Raw genomic sequence first — 25,861 nt, forward strand, 5'->3', positions numbered from 1 at the left:
ACACATACAGTACTTGATATTTCAGAGTCACATTTTTACTGAAAACTATAGATTAAAAAGTAAATGTTTTTCCACAATGTGCCCCTAATAATATTAAAACTATTTAATTTAATTCCTCTGTGTGTTTAATGATGTTCTTTAATTTATCTAACGCTCAGAGAGAAGACGAGAACCAGAGAACCAGAGAACCAGAGAATGATGGTACAGTGAGACATACAGTAGAACCAGCTGACTGTTTAATACTAACCCTAAGTCCCATTGAGGGGTCATTTGATCTTTATATCTATAAAGCCCACTGAAGGGTCATTTTTACCAAACACCTCCTAAAGCTGCAAACAGATGCTTTTGTTATGTAAACAAGGCGCCTCAGGAGGAGGAGCCACTTTTTTTTTCAGTTCTTGCTGAGAATTAGTGATGAGTGTGTGACATTTTTGTTTTATTTTATCATAGTTTAGGAAAACAGTACAAAATACAAGTAATAAAACAAATAGTTACAATTTAAAAAAGTAAGCATTATTAGGTGTGTGTGTGTGTGTGTGTGTGTGTGTGTGTGTGTGTGTGTGTGTGTGTGTGTGTGTGTGTGTGTCCCTCACTCTGCATTAGTCAGAACATACCTGGCACTGCCATGGTTTGTTCTTTCTACATTTGCCACATGTGTATTTGTAACAGTCAACACATCGTACAGAGGCACAATTTTTCTTGCATCGATGGTTGACCTGACACTTAGACCTTTTCCCAGGACCAGGTGTGGGAGGTTGTTGAAGAAGAAGTTGCTCCTTGCCTTCTTCGCACCCACATGAGCGTTAGACAACTCTGTTACAAACAGGAAGTCTATCCGTCTCTCCTCCTCCTGGGGCATGTTTGATAAAGCACATATGCATTCAGTGCTGCCATGTCAATCATGTTGTAGAACACTGTGACTGGTTCCTCTGCGTACACTGAACTCCTGCTCCATCACATCTGTGGTGTTGTATTGGGTGATGGTGTTTGGCTTCCTTTTGGTGTTTACCTCAGTGTCAACCATGCTGTGCATGCTGCTGAGAACAGAAATGGTCTTCTTCCATCTGTCAGCGTGGCACCAGTGGTTGAAAACCATAGCTATAAGCTATTTCTATAAATATGCAAATTCAGAGCATTTCACATCTGGCCGGTGACCCTACATGACAATGTGAGAAATGGTCAATCGAGTCTTCTGCTTGTTCTAAATGAACGATCCTCTCAAAACTTCTGTTTTTACGCCTCTTTTTGTGCCACAGTCAGACAATTGAAATCTGTATTACAGATGATGATAATCATATCTAATGTATTATAGTTAGAGCTCCTCTGCTTCCTACTCTTGTATTTTCTCTATTTACTTTTATTGTTGATAGTTTTTTATAATTTTATTTACTTGTAAAGTGTTTTTCTAAATAAAATGTATTGTTATTATTGATAGTAAAGCTAGATGTTCTATTGTGATGAGTACAGTATGAGTACAGTATGAGTACAGTATGAGTACAGTATGAGTACAGTATGAGTTCTCACTTTGAAAAGGTACATTTACGAGGTTCAACATTCTCTAACAAGGTCCATGATTATTTTTATTAAGATATTATTTTACAAATTTGAAGGAAGTGCAGAAGATGGACAGGTTGATAAGTGAAACAGCACTGATCAGCTGATTGATTTTTTAGCTTGTGTGCAGCATTAGCTTTAGTAGCTAACTCATCTCTTCTACTTTGGAGACCAAATGCTGAAATACTGAACCAGAGCGACAGTGAAAAGACTTGTAAGGTGTGAAAAATCCCTCTCCCCCTCCCCTGCTGAGTCCTCCAGCAATGGTCACATTTACAAATGAAATGATGCTGATTGTTGAGGGTCTTCTGACCCATTGCTGGGACTTAGACACTGGAAGTCCCAGGATTTTCCAGACCCCCTCTCAGGTCCTGGCAATGATGGAACCTCCAGCACCTCATCTTCTGTTCCCCATTGTCTGAGACATTCACTGAGCACGTCATCTGTTGGAGCTTGTCCTTGATGTACTTATGGATCTTAGATGTTTCATCCTGGATAGTGGCTCTCACGCTCACTAGACCTCGGCGTCCTTCCTTACGGCTAGCGTACAGTGTCAGGTGCTGGATTTGAGGTGGTAAGAAATTGCTATAAACTGCTGTTACTGTGAAGGACACCCTGAAGACATTCTTCATCTGTTTTGGTCCCGCCCCTTTTCCAACATCTGTAATCTGATCTCTGCTTGTATTGAACTTCTCCTTATGATTTGAACATATATTGTTTGACCATTTTGAATATTCATCTATGAGAAAGGAACAATTCTATATCATTAACCGTATTATACTTTTAGCTAAATGCACATTCACAAGTGTCGTTATACAAAACAGAAACCACTGCTTTTTATTTTTGAAAATGAAGTCAAACAATATGTTAAAACCATCAAACACATGTTTTACTCTGAAGCCGTACCTCTGTATGTCTCCCCCTGGTGGCTGTAATTGCACTTTTTGTATTGTTGTTTGAATAAAGTTTAAAATAAATTAAATAACATGCTAACATCTGTGCAGCTTTGCTAACGTGCTTGTCACTACCTAATCTTTTCACGGACCGAATTCTTTCACATCCCTCATCACTTCCTTCACTCGCAATCCTTACGACAGAGCTGCTGTTATTTGAATGTAAACCAACCGTACAAAGTTTGTCACATATATTAACAGTACACATTTAAATATGTGACTGTTTGTGGTGTTTTTAATTGTTAATTTAAAAAAAAACGGATAAAAACACAACACACAACAGTGACAATCAAAAACCAAACAGAAAATAAAAACCAAAATAAATCAGAATTGACTCAAAACATAAAATTTTATTTATTTTTAAATAGCAGGATTCAACCTTTAAATAGTACGTGAACTGCTGTAAAATAGGCCGACCAGATGGAGACGCGATTAGGTAGTGACAGTGCTAACCCCTGTACAGCTCTGCTAACGTGCTAACCCCTGTACAGCTCTGCTAACGTGCTAACCCCTGTACAGCTCTGCTAACGTGCTAACTCCTGTATAGCTTTGGTATTTACAGTGACGTCAGGACTCCATTGTTCTATCATTGTTCTACTGAGGTCAGCAGCTCTTTCATTCAGGCTGATTGTATCTGTCATGCTAATGCTCAGTGCTAGCGCCTTTTGTCGTAGCATTGATGCTGTACTTCATTGATCTCTAGACACACACACACACACACACACACTTCGTAAAGCGAGTGGTGTAACCCTGTGGTCCTGGTTCCAAAGAAGGACGGAAGCATAAGGTTTTGAATATACTTAAGGTACCTTAATTCTATATCACTCTTTGATTCCTATCCTATCCTTGGGAAGGCCAAATATCTGACACCTCTAGATCTCTCTAAAGATATTGGCAGGTTCCCCTCACTGAGCTGCCCAGGAAATTGACCACCTTCAGAACGCCATGGGGACTCTTCCAGTTCACGGTGATGCCCTTTGGATTACATGGTGCACCAGCAACCTTTCAGAGACTTATGGATCAGGTACTCAGAGAATTTTAAAGTTTTGCAGCAGCATATTTGGATGACATTGTCATTTACAGTTCAAGTTGGGAGCAGCATATGTACCACTTGCAAGCTGTTCTGGAGTGTTTGCAAGCATCTGGCCTTACTGTAAATCCAGCCAAGTGTGTCTTTGCAGCTTCCTAAACTGAGTACCTAGGACATGTCATTGGGGGTGGAGTGCTGCGGCCGCAGGTAAACAAAATAAAGGCTTTGGGATCTTGTTCTCTGCCCCAGTCAAAGAAGCAGTTGTGCTCCTTTCTGGGGATGGCTGGCTTCTACCATCACTTCATCCCCCAGTTTTCTGCCTGGGCGGCAACTCTGACTGACCTGACAGGATCTCGGAATCCGAACCACATACAGTGGACAAAGGAAGCAGTGGCAGCCTTTCAGGACATACTGTACGTCAGTCACTGAGTAAGAATCCAGTTTTATATTCTCCAAATTTTTATTGTGAAATCTGATGCTTCTGAAAAAGGACTCAGAGCTGTCCTCTTGCAGGGACCCCAGCATGATCGCCACCCACTGGCCTACATTAGCAGGAAGTTGTTCCCCCGTGAGGTTCAATATTCAACGGTGGAAAAAGAAGCTCTCGCAATCAAGTGGGCCCTGGATTCTTTCTGATATTACCTTCTAGGCCGTGAGTTTACCCTGGAGACGGACCACAAAGCCTTACAATGGCTCAAAAGAATGAAAGATACTAATGGGAGAATAACACGGTGGTATCTTGTCCTACAGCCTTTTTGTTTCTCCATTCAACACATCCCAGGAAAAGATAATGTAACAGTAGATTATCTCTCTCTCTGGGGTAGCGAGAGTCCAGAAGAGGGGGGGTGTGTGATGGCTGGGCCACACAGAGGTAACAGCTCCTAAATCATTTGATGATTGACACTAGGGCTGGGCAATATATCGAATATACTCGATATATCGCAGCTTGTAGTCTGTGCGGTGTTGAAAATGACCATACCGTTAAACTCGCTGACTTTTTTTTTTTTTTTTTTTAAATATCTTAGTGGCATTATGCACAAAAGGTGCACTTAAATTTAGTGTTGTTTTGAAATGTCATCTTAATGACAACATGCACAAAAGGGCACTATTTGTTTTAAAATATTGTAGTGGCATTATGTACAAAAAGTGCACTTTAATTTTGTGTTTTGAAATGCCATGTGAGTTGCATCCTGCACTAATGTCTTGTTTTGAAATGTCTCTGTGACAATTTTGCACTTTCTGTTGACAATTTTATGTTTGAGCCACTCACTGTTTAATAAATACAGTTATGTCAACTTTGACTTAGTTGTGATATCCCCTTTTTTGCATGAAAGTTTAAAATTGGCATATATTAATGCAGTATGATCAAGAATGTTTTAATGTAGACATATAGAATCATCATACTGGTGTGATTTTGTGCATCAAAGTGTTAATTCAAGGGTAATGCAAAATATCGAGATATATATCGTGTATCGTGACATGGCCTAAAAATATCGCGGTATTTATAAAAGGCCATATCGCCCAGCCCTAATTGACACTGACATTATTCTCTGTCCCTTTAAGAACAGAGGTGGTGAGGGGCGGGCCTGGAGAGAGCTGGAGGCGGCCTTAAGTGGACCAGACCATTGCAGAGGGGGACTGAGGTTAAGGGGGCTGTGTTTGTCCCTTAGTTTTGGTTGTTAATCCCATGTGTTTCTGATTATTTATATTTGGTATGGTCCAAACTGTATTTAAGTTGACTCCTGTCTCATTTGAGTGAGTTGGTTTGTCAGTTCTTTTTGCACATTCTATCTTAATAATGTTACATTAAGTTGACCTCTTTTATTGGCCTGTGTTTGTCTGTGGCTAATAAAGCACCTTTTTTGAAATGTAAAGCTTTTGTCTCCTTGACTCACTGCTGGAACCCAAACAACATCACTTTATGTAACTTATTTTTATCCTCAGTTGTTTTCACCAGTAGCGTTGGGATCTAGAACCAGATTCAACAGGAACAGGAAGTGGTTCCTCACATTTAGAACCTGTTTATCTCACTGTCACACCTTACAGTTTTTATGGATATCTTCCACACTAAAATTAATAGTCGTACACTATTAGTAAAACCTTACATTAAAGAAGTAAAACATCAGCCCATATTTCTACATCTATAAACACATTGTTAACCTCACACTTGTTGCTAAACTCTACACAGTGATTTATAAAACATTAAACACACTTAACATACATTACACACATAAATCTATCATAAAGTCACTTCCTTAAATACCAAAGCACTGACTGTCACATGACCACACCGTCCAACCAATTGGTTCAACACAGTCATCAGGTGTGAAAACACTGGTTTGTTTAATTGTAGACACACTAATCAGGTGTGTAAGCCCTATAAAAAGCAGCAGGTGAGTTCATCGTCTTCAAACACAATGGAAAGAGTCAGAGAAAGAGTAAGACGAGGAGGAGGAGGACGAGGAGAAAGAGGAGGACCAGGAGGAGAAAGAGGAATCAACAGAGGAAGAGAAGGAGGCCATGCTGGAGGTAGAGGAAGAGGAAGACAAGAAGGTTCTCAAAGAGGACCTAATCTGACCAATGAGATCAACACTGGTTGACCACGTTATCAACCACTGCCTGACGCTGAGGGAGGCTGGACTGTGAGTACAGTCACATCTAAGCTGATATACAGTAACAAGTGTGATAAGAACATTTCTACTGGAAAATAGCTTTTATAAAAATATCAAAAACATCTGCATGTTTCAGTAACTGCTTACAGTACTGTAATATATGCACTATCAGCACTTCTGTTACTGTTTCCTGTGAAATGACTTGTATTGTAAACTGTTCTTTTTTTTCTACATAGGATTGAGGGTCAGGAACGACAAGGGGGAGGGGCCTCCCATGTTCACAGAACAGCAAGAGAGGGAGATAGTAAACATGGTGTTAGCCAACAATGTAATAACACTCAATCAGCTCCAAGCTAACATTATCAATAACCATATTCAACAATGTCCATCAGGTCTGGACATCAACACTGACACGCATCATAAAAAGACAGACTAAAAATAGACTAAAACATAAAATAAACGGTACTTGAGGACTTTGAGCTTGCGTCTCATTGGCCAGGGTCTGGTTCTAATGTTGGCGATGATTTCTTTCTGGAACTGAATGTTCTGGAACATCTCCTCAGGGTCATTGCTGTCCACTCGTTCTTCATCCTTATCTTCATCATCTGAGAACCTGTGCAGTGAAGCAGAAATACTGTATGTTCTCATTGATTACAGTCGAGGATCTGTTGATCTTTATTTAGTGTCCTAAACATTTATGATCTGTGACTTTAGAACAGATAAGGATCAATATAATATTTTTAGTCATGTTGAAGTCAATAAATGAAGTATAAAACAATGTTGTGGTATAGTTTAACCACATTAATCAGATTCTACTCTTATGGTGAGTCGTATCTAAAATAAATCATGACGTCATTAGTTTGTTTCATATGAGAACATTAAGTAGAGCGCTAACGTTAGCTAGCTAGGCATGGTTATCATCTTAGGAGGTTCTCCTGGGGATAAAAACATGTTTTATTACAGTTTCTCATCTTTCCAGAGGTCTGACTGGTATTTACAGCAGGTACAGTTCCAGCGTCTCTAATCTCTATAATAAATCTCTTTAATGTCTCAGAAACTATGAATATCTTAATATTTCTAGAGATAAAATGAGTTGGGGGGGGGGGGGGGGGGCTGAGTCTGATGATGTAAGACCACTTTATCTGAGATTAAAATGCACTAAAACCAATACCATTAAAATGTGTTTAAAAGGTTAAATATTTACTAAAAATTACTCAAATGTTGATGATTTTCAAATGATGTTCAAATTCCAGAACCTCATGTTCAGAAAAAAACACACAAAGTGTCATTAAAGTTTAATGATAGTGTAAAATAATATCTTTATAGAGCATCAAACATCTACAGCTGGTTCAGAACAAAGAGGTCAGAACACATTACACTGGCTCCCAGTCAGCCTCAGAGGAGACTGTAAAGTTCTGCTGCTGGTTATAAATGTGTGAATGGGTTTGGTCCAGAATACATCAGTGAGATGTTAGTCAGGTATGAACCCAGCAGGTCTCTGAGATCTATGGACACAGGTCAGATAGTGGAGCCCAGAGCTCACAGTAACCATGGTGATGCTGTGTTTAGTTGTTATGCTGCAAAGAAGTGGAACAAACTGCAGCAGAGCTGAAGTCAGCATCACATGTGAACATTTTTAAATCAAAGTTAAAGGAACTTTTTTCTCTACTGTGTATGATTGATAGAGATTTATGGTCATGTTGATGATGTAATGTTTTTGTTGATGATTTTAATTGATTTTACTGATGATTTTAATTGATTTTACTGATGATTTTAATTGATTTTACTGATGATTTTAATTGATTTTACTGATGATTTTAATTGATTTTACTGATGATTTTAAATGTTCTTATTGATTTTAAACAATTGAATGTTTTATCATGTAAAGCACATTGCGTTGCCTTGTGTATGAAATGCTCTATACAAATAAATTTGCCTTGCCTTGTTGTTGGTCAGCCATGTTTGTAGTCCTAAAAAAGGGGAGGAGCTACCGACTTGAACGGTATAAAATATAAAATGAACTAGAAGTTGTCACGTCTAAAAGTAAAGATGGATAGAAATGTTCATTTACTCAAGAATGTTAAATATATAAATATATATTAGTATGTCTTTGAAATCCATAGTTAGTTCAAATGGTTAATGAACATAGTTAAACTATTTAGTGGTTAATGGCCACTAATATCTATATATATATAAAACCTGTTCATGCAGAATTAAATTAACCCATATTTGTGTTTGATCTGTTCCATTACAGTAGGAAACACATTTCATTTGAATCCAGGTTTTCTAATTGTGGTTAAAATATAAATAGAACAAACTTGGTTCAGTAATAAACTAAATGAAGTCGTTAGTTTGTCTATCTTTGATACTATGTCCCTTTAAAAAGCAGAACGTTTAAAAAGAAGCTGTAGTTGAGATATAAACACAGCACAGGACGGTGTATTAATATTGTCAATGATTAGATTTAATAAATCTAATAACGTGTATAATGAACAGGATGTAGATTAGAGCCCACCTACCCCTGGTGGTCCTGGTACGATGAATAAATCCTCCTGGAGTTCTTCCTCATACTCTTGTGTCTCTTTGGTGCAGAAACAGACCTGATGGTCCCCACTAAGGGTTCAGATGATGCACTCATGGTCTGGTCCAGAATAAATCACTGACTGACTGAGAAGCAGCTCCACTGATCAAACCTCCACCTCTGAATGGGTCTCAACCTGCTGCTGCTCCACATGGTCCCTCAGCTGACCTATCACAGACTGAGGCTGTTTAAAGAGACACACACACATACACACACACACACACACACACACACACACACACACACACACACACACACACACACACATTTTTTATATGGCTGGGACACATTAATCACCATTAATTACAAAATAATACACCTTAAAAAAGTGCAGTTATTGTCTTGTTAATACCCATAAAACTGATGCACAGACCACAACACAATAAACAGTAGAAGCTGTGTTTCGTGGACACGCCCCTTCTGTAACCTGACTCAAACACACACAGTCTCTCATTTTTCTCTTTTTGCACTTTCTGTGCATAATTAATCTGTACAGTTGATATTTTATAAATGTATAGTTATACATACATTGTTTTTAATAAATGTGGCTTGTTTAATATATATTGTTTGTATATCTGGTGCTGTAACAAAAATAATTTCTCCCTGGGATTATTAAAGTATTTATGATTCTGACATAAAAACACTGGATGGAAAACTAAAGCCCTGCAAAGCTCTGCTAGCCTCAGTTAGCACCTCAGCTAGCACCTCAGCTAGCGCCTCAATGCTAAACATGTAGCAGCTAGCACCTCAACGCTAAACATGTAGCAGTTAGCACCTCAATGCTAACATGTAGCAGCTAGCACCTGAATGCCAAACATGTAGCAGCTAGCACCTCTGTGATAAAAATATGTAACAGCTAGCACCTCAACGCTAAACATGTAGCAGCTGCATGGTGGGCACACTAGTCATACTCAACCGTCCCATGATGCATTGGGAGCTGAATGTAAAATGGCCTTAACCCCTTCAGTCTTTATGTATAAACATTTTTTATTTTCTGTCTAAAGCCTTGTTTTAATGACTGAACAGATAATAAACTAACTATATAGACATTATATACTCATTGAGGTAGTAATGTGTAGTAAGTATTTTAGTGGCACACACACACAGCCAGTATAATAATAATAATAAAAATAATAATCATAATATTTCAGTTACAGATGAAAACATGACTGAATCATTCTAACATAATACAGTAAATACAGTAAGATAAACACCAACATTACACGTTAATAATGTAGAATATTTAAAGGTGTTTTATTCTATGTAAACAATGCTTGTACATACTGTAAACCTGGAGCAGCTCATCATATACTGTATGTTCTACTGTGTGTGGGAGGATGAAGAGGACATGGTTCACATTAAACATCTGTCTGCTCTGTAATTGGTTCCTTTGTTCTGGTCAGTGTGGGATCATTAATGTTAGACATGAACTTTAAACACACCTCAGAGAACAACAACACCTTCACTCACTTCCTCATAAAATATATTCTCACATTATGTTACTATTGTTGTTGTATTAATTATTGCTTCATCAACAAAATCAGTAACAATAACAATTAATAATATTTAATAACAATCAATAACAAAAAATAACAATCAATAACAATCAATAACATTCACTAAAATGGAATAATATTTAGTAACAATCAATACCATTAAATAACGTTTAATCATATTTAATAATATTTAATAACCATATCCTTCATTCAAACACAATCCTCTGTCCGTCTCATCATTGCAGTCATTGACCCCACAGCTCCTCCCCCTTCATCTCCTCCTCTGGACAACATCACCTGCCTCTGAATTCTTTGCTCTACTGTTTCCACAACTTCACTCAGCAAGTCAACTTCTCCACACACACCCATGGCCACACCCTAGATTTAGTCTGCTCCAATGGTCTCACCATCCAGCATCTTTCCAGTACTGACCTCTGCATCTCTGATCATCTGGCTATCACCATGGACCTCCACCTCCCCACCCTCCACCCCACCCAAGGACAAGTGAACCATTTGTTTTAGAAACCTGAAATCCATCTCTCCTCATGATTTTTCCACTTCTCTTCTTGACCTTCTGTCTGCCTGAGAGGGCAGCAGCTGCATAGGTTCTGTGGGACAGGTCTGACTGGAGACGGTCCGGTTTTGACGTCCCCTTCGTCCCACCCCCAGAGGAGTGGGTCGGAGGAATCCCCATCATATTCTCCACAGTTGTTTAGAAGGACGTCCTCCAGATATCTGCCAGGTTCAGCTGAGAGGCCCAGCTGGAGCCGTGAACAGCAGCAGTTTCCATGGTGGCCATCTTCACTGCATCCACCGCAGCCGTGCCATGTGTGTAGGAGGAGTGGCCTTTCTCGGGCCACAGAAGCTGAGCCTCCTGTGGAGGCACCAGGCGCTGAACGCAGAACAGTGCTGACAGGAGGCCGAGGATCGATCGCCATTTTGGCGTGCTCCAATCCCAGGCATCCTGAGCAGGCCTAGTGTCTGTCCTTGTTGGATATTTTTCCATCACATAAACAATGGCGAGTCATTGCTGCGTGATGCAGGCGGGAGAGCAGGTGGTTTAGCTTGTGCTGCCTCGTGGTGGCTAGCACAGGTGCTAACAGAGATGCAGGCCAATGTGCACGGAGCGTCCAAGACGTTGAGGACAGTGTTGACTTTTGAACAGCAGCTGAGCCGCTGGAGTTCCGTGGCTGGTATACAGTAGTATAGGAGCTGGAGCTGGGCCGAACACCGCAGTGTGAGGCCAGGAGGGAGACCAACGTGCGCAGGAGCCCAGAGTGCGTCGAGGGCCGTGGTCTGGGATGGCAGCTATGGTGAGCTGGGGTACGCAAGATTAAAGATTAAGATTAAAGATTAAATCGGGGCTTTCGCCTTTAAATGGCCATGTAATGTTATTACATTAATGGAATTTGTCCTCTGCATTTAACCCATCCCTGAGGAGCAGTGGGCAGACATTTTTTTTGCGGCGCCTGGGGAGCAGTTCGGGGTTAAGGGACTTGATCAACATCCCACAATGACAGCCCAGGTGAGGCTTGAACCGGCAACCCTCCGATTACAAGCCCAGCGTCCTTAACCACTAGGCCACCACATAGCTAGCAGCGGGGCTGTCACCATAGTGAGAGACCGCTGAAGGCCAACGAGCACGCTGGAGCGGCAGCAAAGGACAGCACTGGCCACGCGGAGTGAGGTAAGAGCTGTTTAACCTCACCTTCCAACGTGGTGTGGTCTAAAAAACGAAGTGTCAGCTCTGCCAGCGTTTGTCGGCAGGAAAAAAAAAAATCCTACCTGCAAACACTTAAACTGGTCAGAGCTAAAAAAAATGTGAGGTCACTGAGAAGAGAAGAGGGTTAAGAAGGAAGTGCACCTCCTTCATAGGAGGTGGGAGGTTCTCCCATCAAACTGATGCACTTCACCGGCCAATCAGGATTGGCAAAGTGAAATATTCTGAGAAATGTAGCAGAGGCGACATCCCATAGTGAGACATCTCACAAAATATTATGAAATAAAACCTTTCCTTCAACCACCACATCAAACAAATCCTGAAAACCGCTTTTTTTCACCTCAAAAACATCTCTCGTCTCCGTCCATCACTTTCCTTCCCCGTCGCTGAAACTCTTATTCACGCCTTTATCACATCCTACCTTGACTACTGCAATAGCTCCTCTTTGGTACAACCTCCACACTCCTAAATAAACTCAATACATCCAAAACGCAGCTGCCCACCTCCTCATCCACACCCGCTCCCGTGACCACATCACCCCTGTCCTCCAAAACCTCCACTGGCTCCTCGTTCCTCAGCGCATTGAATTCAAACTACTCCTTCTCACCTATAAAGGCCTTCAAAATCAGGCTCCTCCCCCTCCTACCTCACAGATCTGCTCCACCCCTACACTCCCTCCCGTAGCCTCCGCTCCTCAGATGAAAACCTCCTCACTGTCCCCAGGACCCAGCACAGAACCTGGGGTAACAGAGATTTCTCTGTAGCTGCCCCCACCCTATGGATCTCACTACCAAACCACATCCACTACTGCACCGACCTCCCATGTTTTAAACTCACCTGTTTCACTCAGCTTTTAATGTTTAACCTCCCACTCACTCATTTCTTTTATTTTTTCTGATTCTCTAATCACTATACTTGTTGTTTTTATGCTGTAAATTGTTTTTGAGTGTCTTGACAAGCGCTTTTAAATGAAAAGTATTTTTATTATAATTATTATTATTATTATTATTAATAAGGATGTCCCGATCTGATCATGTGATCGAAAATTAGGCCCGATCACATGGTTTCAGACTTGATCGGAATCTGACATTATGTCCTGATCAGGACTCTGATCTATATGTATATTTATTATCATTATAGGGGTGGGTGGTAAATCAGTTCATACCAAATACTGGTATATATTTTTGATATACACCTGATGCTAGTGTGTGTGCGCACAGATGTTTGAGGGCGTGTTTATCTGCTCCGCACAAGTGTTTGTTTGTGCGTGCACCAGTGTTTGTGTGATTTGCGTGTGCGCATGTATGTTTGTGTGTGAGAATAGACCACCCTACCTAAGTGAAGCTGACCCCCGCCCCACGCAAAACTCTGTGAAAATGGTCTCAATCGTTAGTGCTGGTTTGTGCTGAAAAAATGACGCTAATACGTGTCACGGCAAATTTACGGTTGACCTCATTTGGAGACATGATTAATGCTCTGGTTGAATGATGGAGTCCAGTTGAAGCATTGATGATTTTATAAAAAAGACTTATTATAAAACTAGATAAAAGAAGCTTCCATCCTGTAAAATGAAAAACAGCCCCAACAAGGAGGTGAAAAGGCTCGTGGCAGAGCAAAAAGGAAGACCCACTCTAACTAACAGTTTCACAGATTTAGCTTTTATACAGATAACAGAAGAAGTTCCACCCTGAGGTGAGGAGAAGGAGGAGTCAGATGCAACAGTGGAAACATTTGAGGATGATGAAGACGTGTATATTATGAGGAAGATTGGGCGCCACTCTTATCTGTCCTTGATAGTGTGTGTGTTCGTGTGTTTGGCCTTCAGCAGAGACTGTGTTGCACTGAGTACAATACGATCTGTACTGTTTAATCTAACATGACTCAGCTGTTCAAAGAGTAATGGAGTCATCATGTATTAAAACATGACAAATTATACACATGAACATACAATTGACGATATGATGATGAATATAAAAATTGCCATAACATTTGTTACATGATCTAAACCTACAATAAGAACAAAATGAAGTTATCATACTTTTCATCAATAAAAACATATATTTTAATGTGTGAAACAAAATGATTATTAAACATTAAGAGTTCCTAAAAGCTCATTACTGGCCTTATTTTACACTGTGGTACTTTTATTTTATTATTTAACATGTCTGTTGGTATTTTAAGATCAATCACTATTCATTTTTACATTAGACATTTTATCTAATATTATTTAATCTTTCTAACAGAAGTGTCTGTTTAGGGTTAAATGTTAAAATAAAGTGAATAAAATAAATAAGGGAAATCCTGGATCTGTTTTTTAATTTATTATAGAATTATCAGATCATGACTCAGTATCGACCAATTCTCAAAATCAAAGGACAAAAAAACCTGATCAGGACATTCCTAATAATTATTCAAATGACTACTCCTCGTTAGTTCTCATTAGATCAGAATGCAGTTTGGTATGAATACTGTATGAATGGATATGATGAGACGCTGGGAGCCCACCCCCCATTTCTGGTAATTTTTAAATTTATAGGATATATGTGATTTATCATTTCAAAGATAATTCAACATAGATTACGATTATGCCTCGCTCAATTTGATTAGGGGCCCACCTCCCTTTTTTCAGCAATTCTTATTACAGTTGTTTTCTCATTTATTTGTGAGTGAAATATTGCTACAGTTGGTGGTACAGAATCATTGACATATTCCAATATATGAATGGGGCCCATTACTCTGTACATGCCACAGGGGACACCAGGGGCCACATTCTTCTAATGACTACTTCTCCATTAATGCTCGTTGAATCGGGCTGTAATTTGACATGGATATTCTATGAGCGGATGTCTATAGAGCCTCTTTGAGACATTTTTGAAAGTAATTTCTAAATTTATCGTAACATAGTTATGTAATATATCGTTTCAAAGGCAATTCAATGTACATTAACATTTTACGTCACACAATTTTATTTGTTTTACTCAGTGGAACATTTTACTGAATTCTTGGGAAGATGGTACGTGCTATTTGTCGCGGAGACGTTCTCATAGTTCTTTGTCCCATGTACCCCGTCACATGTTTGTCAAATCACGTGTACCCCCTCATCATATGAAGAGTACCCTCTCTATAATTTAACATTAGGGATGTAACGATTAATCGTAAGGCAGTTAAAAATCGATTCATAGGTATCAATTTTCACATCGATGCTGTGAAAATTGAATCGCAGTACTTTTTTTAACCAGAAGTCATGGCGGCGGGCGAAATCTGCTAATACTTTCTTTCTGGCCTCCTTCTACTCTTAAACATATTCATAAATGATTCCTTACCCCTTTAGCACCAAAAGAATGTCTGTAATATTAAGTGAATATCTGTAAAAGTCACGTTTTTCTATTAGCTCTGTCTGCTAGCATAGCTTCTCTTCTTCACTGCACTTAGCTGCATGCCAACCGACCACTGGGTTACCATCGCCCTCTGCTGGTCCAAACAAATATCTGACGCAAATATAGTGCAGACTGTTTTTTTTTTTTTTAAAGTCCAATTGTTAAGTCACAAAATACATTTTCAGTTGCACTTTTAAAAACAAAAAAATAACTATTATGCAGTTTTGTATTGTTTACTATAGAACCAGAATTTAAATGAATAGGCTTCTTCATTTGTATTATTCCTTTATTTATTGCATTCAAGATTTATTTTTAGTTAAATTGCATTGTTTGAATAGTTTATCGAGGAATTCTTTTGACAATGAAAAATAATACAGTATTTTCTAGTTTTTTCCCCCCCAAAAAAATAAAGGAATATTTTTCAGTCATTTAAGTACAGTCCCATTTTGTAAAATGAATCGTGAGAGAATCGTATCGTGAACCCAGTATCGTGAATCGAATCGTATCGGGAGTTGAGTGAATCGTTACATCCCTATTTAACATGATTTTTATTTGTGGACCAGTGGTTTCTCTTAAACCCCAAACTGAGTCTTTTTTCTTTTTTTTTTGTATATTCTGTTTATTAGTTTTAGTTGTTTTTTTTTACAAAAACAAAAATACACAAACATTACACAGTGAACAACCATTAACACTGCAACAACAACAATAATAGAGACTGGTCCAAATAATAAAGCAACATTTACGTATTTGCCCATACCGTACGGTGACATCTACCAATACAATATGTTCATGTCCAAACACAAATCAGACGTGTGTAAAATATAATTCAGTTCAGTAAAGTCACCAATTTAAATCCAGAATATAATCCCAGGAGTTCCAGTGACTTCCTCCATTCCTGCAGAAAAAGTCCTTCCATTGATGTCCAAGTGTTTCCAGAGTCACAACCTCTGAGATCACAGACGTCCACACAGAGATAGGAGGTCCTCTCCAACACACTTTAATAACACTTTGATAACACTTAAACATTCCCACTAACAGTGGAACCTGGTGCCTTTGAAAGATTTACATTTGGGGTCATTTGGTGAGGTTCCTGTTCTATACTTACTATAAATATGTAGATATGGTGCAAGATATTATACTGTAATTCTACACATCATCATCTATTACACATTTAAACAACGTACACCAGGATGTCCTAAAGTATAACAATTTATTCAGGTTCAAGATCAATATCTCAGAATAGAATATGGATATGAATAAAAAATCCATCCAGTAAGTTTGAGTCGTTTGAGATTTCCAAAGTGCCTGACCTGTAAATATTAGTAAAAGTCTATATTTGATATATGATCCTTCAATGACTCAAACATCTTAAAAAGGTCAAGGATTCTAACAATAACCACTTTTTGCCAAAGTGTAAAGTTTGGTCGTGTTTTCTGTGGTGAGAGCTTTGTATTATCTACTAATGTTGTTAAGAGTGTTATTGAATATTATCACACATTACATTACATTAGTTATTAACGGTTATTCTGAGCTGTGTGTGAACTTCCTTCAGACTTTTGCTCCGTAGATTCACAGGTTTACATAAAATAATTCTATATCTAACCAGAGTCTGAGCTTCTATTCACCCACACTGAGATAATCCTGGTTTGTAGAGATAGAACATAGAATTCTATCTTTAAACGTTGGTTTCCTCCCATTCCATATAAAGTCTGATAGAGCTTTGTTTATATTTGTAATGTATAATATTTTGGAAGGACGGCCATCTTGATGAGGTTGATTCTACCCAGGAACTATACAGAATATTTTCTGAATGTAATTGATTGAGCTGGGGGACAATTGTAATTACTAAGTAATTAAACCCAGATGGAGCTCAACATAAAGGCTGAATATAAGGTGGTTCTGTTTTTATCTAGGATCATTATTTATGACACATCAAAACCACATATTAGCCTGAATTATTTTAAACAAGTAGTTAAAGATATTAATGATTGAAAGGGTTTAATTAATGTCAAAAGAATATCATCAGCGTACAGTAAAATGTTGTGTTGTTTGATTCCAATCGTTACTCCTTGGATATCAGGGTTTGTCTGATAGCTAATGCTAATGCTAATGCTAATGCTAATGCTAATGCTCTATAGTGGGCTGGACCAGACCATTTGTCAGAAGTTGTCAGTGCTTCATACAGTCGTTGACATGTACAGTATTCTTATTTCATTCTGTTTTTGGTGTCCATAGAAACGACAGAGTTTTAAATCCTGTTAGATCTACAGTTGTATTTACAAAGTTCTCCAGTATTTTGGAGATTATTTTGTTCTATAAGAGGAGCATAGATCTATTAGTGTGATGTTCACTCTATACATGGACTCACAGACCCTCAAATGATTCATTAAATCACTTTAAATGTTCTCCAGGACATTTCTCCAACTGAAGTGTGGATATAGATGTACAGTATGTATTTATAATATGGAGATAAGAGACTGATCCTCTGATATTAATCTCACTACTGTACAGTTTAGCATCAAATATTTTGAAGCTCTCATTAATTTGACGATTATTAGTTTGACTTTATCTATTTTCATCCTGTTTAGCTGATCTATAAGATACATTTCTTGCTAATCATGTTTGTTGTGTGAATCTCTTTCTATTTTCCTTCTTACCAGATTATTTAGAGCTAAATATTAATATTAAATATTCATTCAGTTTGTTATGTAATAGGTTTCTTCTGATTGTTTTACTGTATTTTCTATTTCCAGTTGTTTAGCAGATCTTTCTTTCTTCCTTTGACTTGTATATGATATAATCATAACCATCATATAAGCTTTATATGAATCCCACACAATTCCTGGATCAGCTTCATTTTTATCAGTGTTTGGTCAAATATTGAATGCATTTATTCTCCAGGAGAATAAATGCTGAACGTGCTAGACTCCACCTGCAGGTGGATCACAGACTTCCTGTCTGACAGGAAGCAGCACGTGAAGCTGGGAAAAACCATCTCTGCTCCCCGGACCATCAGCACTGGATCTCCTCAGGGCTGTGTTCTTTCTCCTCTGCTCTTCTCCCTGTACACCAACAGCTGCACCTCCTCTCACCAGTCGGTCAAACTCCTGAAGTTTGCAGACGACACGACCATCATCGTCTCATCTCTGATGGAGACGAGTCTGACTACAGGTGGAGACAGACCGGCTGGTGTCCTGGTGCAGCCAGAACAACCTGGAGCTCAATGCTTTAAAGACAGTGGAGATGATAGCAGACTTCAGGAAGAACCCAGCCCCCCTCACCCCCCTCACCCTGGGAGACTCTACAGTGAGCTCTGTGGAGAACTTCTGCTTCCTGGGGACCATCATCACTCAGGACCTCAAGTGGGAGCTGAACATCAGCTCCCTTATCAAAAAAGCTCAGCAGAGGATGTACTTCCTGTAGCAGCTGAAGAAGTTCATTCTGCCAACAAAGATGATGGTGAACTTCTACAGCTCCATCATCCAGTCCATCCTCTGCTCCTCCATCACCATCTGGTACGCTGCAGCTACGGCCAAGGACAAGGCCAGACTGCAGCGTATCATCCACTCTGCAGAGAAGGTCATCGGCTGCAATCTGCCCTCCCTCCAGGACCTGAACCCCTCCAGGATTTTGAGGCGTGCAGGAAAGATTGTGGCCGACCCCTCCCACCCCGGTCATAAACTGTTTCAATCTCTCCCTTCTGGTAGGAGGTTTCGGTCCATCAGGACCAGAACCTCCAGACACAAAAACAGCTTCTTTCCCTCTGCCACCATCCACATGAACACACCCCAAGTCACCCACTGAACCCCCCCCCCCCCCCCCACCCACCCGATCACCACCTCCACCAGCTTGATATCTGCTGCACTGTATATATATATTTATATTTATCCTATTTATCCTTTATTCTCTATCTATTCTTTATTTATCCCTCATCCTTTATATTTATCATTATTATTATTATTATTGTTGCTGGGTTGTTCTTTGTTGTTTTGTTTTTATTTCTTTTATTTCTTTTTGTTGCTTGTTTTGTGCACCAACCACCAAGTCAAATTCCTTGTACTGTCCTTAAAACTGTACATGGCAAATAAAACATTTCTGATTCTGATTCTGAATAAACGTTACATTGTTATTACCACAGGAGTCTGAAATCTGCATGTTCAACCAAAGCCCAGGAGACGTTTAAAATTGATATACAGTATAATCTAGAATATAGTCTATATGGTTTCATAGTGTGTTATAATGCCTGTCTTTTTTAATCAGATCTATTCATCACGTGGACCCTCACCTTAAACAAAAGTCAGGAATAACATCAATTATTGACAAAATATATATTTAAGTTAAGCATTTTAAATGAATCATGCCAAAATAAACAAAGCATATTTAATAAAGATACAGTAACTGAAGCATTTAGAATTTTCAACATGAAACTAAAACACATTCTGTCTAAATGTTTCAGAGTCATTTCCAATAATAATCTGATCTGATTAATCTGATTCTACTGCAGGAAGATGATGTGAAACCAGAGGTTGATTTGATCACGTGATCAATAATACGCTGCTTTCAGCATCACACGGATCAATTCATTTAGTCTCAGGAGCATCAACCTGAGTGACTGAAGCTAACAATAGATCAGACATGATTAGCATCGCTAAGCTAACAATAGGCATTGATCAGGATCCATCACTGTAATAACAATAAAATTACTGATTGTTAGACCAGGGGTTCTCAACCCCATTTGGGGTCACTAGACACTGGGAGGGGGTCCCTAGATGACTTCAAGAAACTAAGAATATTGCTGAACAATTTCAACCCATTTTTGCTTATTTTTATCATTTTTCTACAACTCCACCAAACTCACCATATTTTAACATATTTTTATCACTTTTTATTGCCATATTTTTCTCCTTTTAATGTATTTTTGATACATTTCTGACATTTTTACATCACATTTTAATGACTTTTACACATTTTTCTACTTTCCAGACATGTTCATCACTTATAAACCATTTCTACCACTTTTACACCTAATGTCACATATGTTGACCATTATTGTCATTTTTAACATCTTTTCACCAGATTTTATGATTAATTTTGCTAATTTAACCATATTCACCATTTATCATGTCCATTATTTACAGTTTAAATTAATTGTTCCTACTTATTAAATCACAAACTCTGATCATGTAAACCATTACCTGAGTGTGTTATTCACCCCCCCTTAACTGGTTTGAATCCTATCTCTCCAGCTATATTCAGTTCATCCAGCTCAAATCCTTTTAATCAAACCCCTCCCCCATCACTACAGGTGTGCCCCAGGGTTCAGTCCTGGGGCCCCTTCTCTTCATTATTTACATCCTCCCCCTTGGCATTCATTTTCACTGCTACGCAGATGACACCCAGCTCTACCTCACTAGTAAACCATCTTCTACCCCGCCCCCCTCCCTTACTGACTGTATCACAGAAGTTAAATCATGGTTAAATCATAATCTCCTAAAACTCAACATAGTAGGCGGATCTCCCAGGGGGAGCAAAAATATGGGAGGGGGAAATACAAATACATTGATGCAGGGGATGTGATGCCATACATGAAATCTGGAATTGTTTGCAATGATAGTTTTAGTAGCAGAAAATACTACGACTGAGAAGGAGGTGTGTGCACACTGTAAATGTGTGTGTGCGCGCAGTGGTGTGAACAGGTAGACACTAGGTGGTGCTAAAGCACCTGACCTTTGCCTTCTGGACCAACCTAGTGCCTTTTTAAAAGTTCTTTTTTTTGTTTGTTTTATGTTTTTGTGGCCAATGCTGACATGGTCATTTGTAAGTGTCCAAATTAATATTCCCTCCACACACACACACACACACACACACACACACACACACACCCCCCCACCCACACACACACACACACACACCCCCACACCCCCCCCCCCCCCCCCCCCCCACACACACACACACACACACTCACACACACACACACACACACCCCCACACACACTCACACACACACACACCCCCACACACACACCCACACACACACCCACACACTCACACACACCCCCACACACACACACTCACACACACTCACACACACACACTCACTCACACACACACACACTCACACACCCCCCCACACACACACACTCACACACACACACACCCCCACACACACACACCCTCACACACACACACTCACACACACCCCCACACACACACTCACACACACACACACTCACACACACACACACACCCACCCACACACACACACCCTCACACACACACACACACACACGCACACACACACACACACACACACTCACACACACACACACCCCCACACACACTCACACACACACACACACCCACACACACACCCACCCACACACACACACCCTCACACACACACACACACACACGCACACACACACACACACACTCACACACACACACACCCCCACACACACTCACACACACACACACACACCCACACACACACACACACACACACACACACACACACACACTCACACACACACACTCACACACACACACCCACACACACACACCCCCACACACACTCAAACACACACACTCACACACACCCCCACACCCACACACACCCCTGTCAACGTGAACACGCAGAGTGGACACAAACGGAGGTGCGTTGCAGCAGCAGACAATGCACAGCTGCAGCACAAACACAGCCCCTCCCCCCTGCCCACCACCAGGTAACCCATAAATAAATGCATTTATTTGTCTCTGTTGTGAAGTAGCCTGTCTCACAGCTGGTCATACATTAGCTTATTGCTCACCTGCTTAACAAACTATACGCTAGGGATGAGCGATATTGAGTAAAAAATGTATCCCAATAATTTATGGTATAATCACGATAATGATAAAAATCATGATAAATAAAAACCATAAATAATTTTTTTAAAATCACAACTTAAAGTGTAAACAGATTCTTTACAAACACAAATAAATATGAATACATCAACATTAGACACATTTAAAAGGCTACAAAAACTGCTGACTCAGAGTTCATGAGATGATATTTTATGAAATTTATTTGTACATATGGATCACTATTAGAGTTATTGTATGTAATTCATTTATTTCCTAACTTGAAATGAATTATTTTCTAAAAAAATGAAATAAAAAACGCATGAAAAGCACAAATAACATCAGCGTTTTTACTGTTGATGGATCTTGTTTATTTATCTGATAATGAGTTACATAAAGTTATAAATAATAAATAACTCTGATTTCCTATAACTAAACCAGACCAAACTGATGATTCAGTATATTTATGTGTAATAATCTCAATAGTTACATTAGTCTAATAGGACCAGCTTTGTCTGTGAACACGTGAAATATAATTAAAAAATATTGAGTTTCACAAATTGGGACGAATGAATAGTGACATTATTATTTATGCTAATGTTTATTTTACACAACATGTGACATGTTTAGTTTTTATTCTTTCATAAAAGTGTTAAATCTGACATAAACAAATCTATGGTTTTAGGACAGTAAGACGTGTTTTTATTTGGTCTGTTATTCCTTATATGGAGTGGTTAGCATTAGCTCTGTGTGTTAGCTTAGCATAGTTAGCTTTAGTGTGAGGAAGCGGTGTGTGTATGTGGGGGGGGGTGCATACTGTGGAGACCCTCCAGCTTCAGTGAACAACGTTCTTTCTTCAGAGATTAATACGATGACAAAAAACGAACAGTTTTGTCTCGTGTTTTTTCTTGGCAAACCCAAATTTATGGTTTATATCGTGGGATGACATATTCTTACAGTGAGAATATTTTTGACAATAAATCATAAACTATAACATATCGCACATTCCTACTAGACGCTACATTAAACCAATAATAGATATGATGTGATGATGACCACTGGTACAGTTTATCAGTATATTTACTTAAGATGAATATTTAATAAACCATCGTGTAGGTTTACATTAGGTTACATAATTAACACTTGCAGTAATTTATTTGCTAAATGAGCTCAATGTCTTGTTAAAATATAACCAAACATTCATATTGTTGGTCTTTTTATTTACAGTTTATTGTCTAGAAGGAGAGGATTAGAACAAAGGGAGCTACAGTAGGAGAAGTTCTCTGATAAAAACATCCACCAGCAGCAGAAAAGGATGAAGATGAAGATGAAGGTCAAAGTCTAGAGTCATTAAAACATTTTAAAGTGTAACTGTTCCTCTAATTTTACTGAAATATTTTAAAAACTGTTCACATTTTATTTGAACTACACAAAGTGGTTTGGTTTTATTAAAATAGACATGAAGCTATTTTAGTAAATTATATTATTTTGGACCAACAAGTTATTTTTTATGTTACAAGACTTGCAGTAATGTAGTATTTACCTTAATAGGATATATTTTACCTAAAAAATAGGTTATTAGTAAAACTATTATTATTCTATTCTAAGCAGCTACAGCAGGTTTTAGATGTTTCAACACATCATCAAGCTCTGGAGAATCCTGATAACCATCAATGCAGAAGATCATCTACCAGCAGAGAAGATCATCTATAGATGATCTATAGATGATCTATAGATCATCTATAGATGTATCTACACATAAAACATAGCAGCATCAAGTCTATGAACAGATACAGAATCAGAAGTTCTGTCTGATGACCAGAATGATGGAGAACAAGAAAGTTATGATGTAGCAGCTGTTTGTGAAAGAGATGAAACAATTAAAAAATATCAGTTATGTAATATCTAACAGTTTGTCATAAATACATCCAGATAAATCATAGTGAGGTCATCAGACTCTATAAAGACGTGTCACTAGGATGCTACAGAATGCTAACGCTAACTCTTCACTTTAAAATGACACTTTTTACATTTCATTTGTTCTGACAGAAGAAAAATACAACATTAATCTATTATTGTAGTTTGTAATGTACTTAAAACCTCTCTATGTGCGTTCATTCCAAATAAATACAACTGTAGTGATATCGTGTGAAACTGTACCAGTTCAAAGGTCAAGTTATTTTATTAAGATATTGACATAATTATGGAATTACATTCAATGTGTGGCTGTAATGTTTATTTATTTTATAAATCTCACACTGCTATAATAATTCTATATATATAGTCCCCCCCCTGGTGCTCAGATATGTCCATCATTCCCTAATCCACCCACTGGAGATCCAGGCTCACCTGTGTGGAAACAAGAGGACAGCCTTGCTTCCATTCTGCTGCTGAGCTCCTCCCATTGGTTTTTAAAAGTGCTCAGATTGGCCACAATCGACATCCCTGGCCCCTCCCCCAGTCTGAATGTGTAATATTAATAATATAAACACTAACGATCTCTAGAATAACATTATTAACACTGTTAAATTAAAAATATCAACAGACTGGACGAGTTTGTTTACGTTTACATCCTCTGACCTTTGACCTTTGACTGAAAGATATAGATTTATATCTGATGTACAGTCAGCTGATAAAACCTGGAGTCAATCATTAATGAATATTTATAGTTATTAGTGTGTTTCTGATAGAACCAATGGTTCTGTGGGTGGTTCAGCACGTTTCTACTGGTTCTGACGTGTTCTTCACCACGGGTCGAGAACTGACCTAGCGTGACTTCTTCAGCGCTTTGCTCTATCGGTCTTTAGACTCAGCTTAGATCATGCAGGTCTTTAGACTCAGCTTAGATCATGCAGGTCTTCAGACTCAGCTTAGATCATGCAGGTCTTTAGACTCAGCTTAGATCATGCAGGTCTTTAGACTCAGCTTAGATCATGCAGGTCTTCAGACTCAGCTTAGATCATGCAGGTCTTTAGACTCAGCTTAGATCATGCAGGTCTTTAGACTCAGCTTAGATCATGCAGGTCTTTAGACTCAGCTTAGATCATGCAGGTCTTTAGACTCAGCTTAGATCATGCAGGTCTTTAGACTCAGCTTAGATCATGCAGGTCTTTAGACTCAGCTTAGATCATGCAGGTCTTTAGACTCAGCTTAGATCATGCAGGTCTTCAGACTCAGCTTAGATCATGCAGGTCTTTAGACTCAGCTTAGATCATGCAGGTCTTTAGACTCAGCTTAGATCATGCAGGTCTTTAGACTCAGCTTAGATCATGCAGGTCTTTAGACTCAGCTTAGATCATGCAGGTCTTCAGACTCAGCTTAGATCATGCAGGTCTTTAGACTCAGCTTAGATCATGCAGGTCTTCAGACTCAGCTTAGATCATGCAGGTCTTTAGACTCAGCTTAGATCATGCAGGTCTTTAGACTCAGTTCAACAGGAGCTTTTTCTTCTCATGACACAAGTTTATTTAAAAAACCCTTTGTTACAGAAAATAAAAGTGAAAAAACAATAATAAACGTAAACTGCAGCGACCACTTCAGTTTTATAGTGATGTCATAATGTATCTGGGTTTACGCGATTCTATTGGTTGACGTTTCACGGGAGCCAATCAGAATGCTTTTTGGATGAGTTGTGGGTGTGACTTTGTGTTTGAATGACAAATATATAAATATAAATGAAAACAGTTAAATGATCAGTT

The 25,861-nt window shown here is 38.9% G+C and overlaps 1 protein-coding gene across 1 annotated transcript in view; it reads right to left on the reverse strand.

Annotated features, from left to right (window-relative positions):
- Positions 1-10,938: 10,938 nt before the first annotated feature.
- The window catches only part of efl1 (elongation factor like GTPase 1), a 47,821-nt gene continuing 32,898 nt past the window's right edge, over positions 10,939-25,861 (reverse strand). The window contains exon 19 of the mRNA XM_028440957.1: positions 10,939-11,135. Coding sequence (XP_028296758.1) covers positions 10,939-11,135 — 197 coding nt within the window. The remainder of the gene's footprint in view (positions 11,136-25,861) is intronic.

This window comes from Gouania willdenowi, unplaced genomic scaffold, assembly GCF_900634775.1.
Source record: "Gouania willdenowi unplaced genomic scaffold, fGouWil2.1 scaffold_122_arrow_ctg1, whole genome shotgun sequence".
NCBI classification, from domain to species: Eukaryota; Metazoa; Chordata; class Actinopteri; order Blenniiformes; family Gobiesocidae; genus Gouania; species Gouania willdenowi.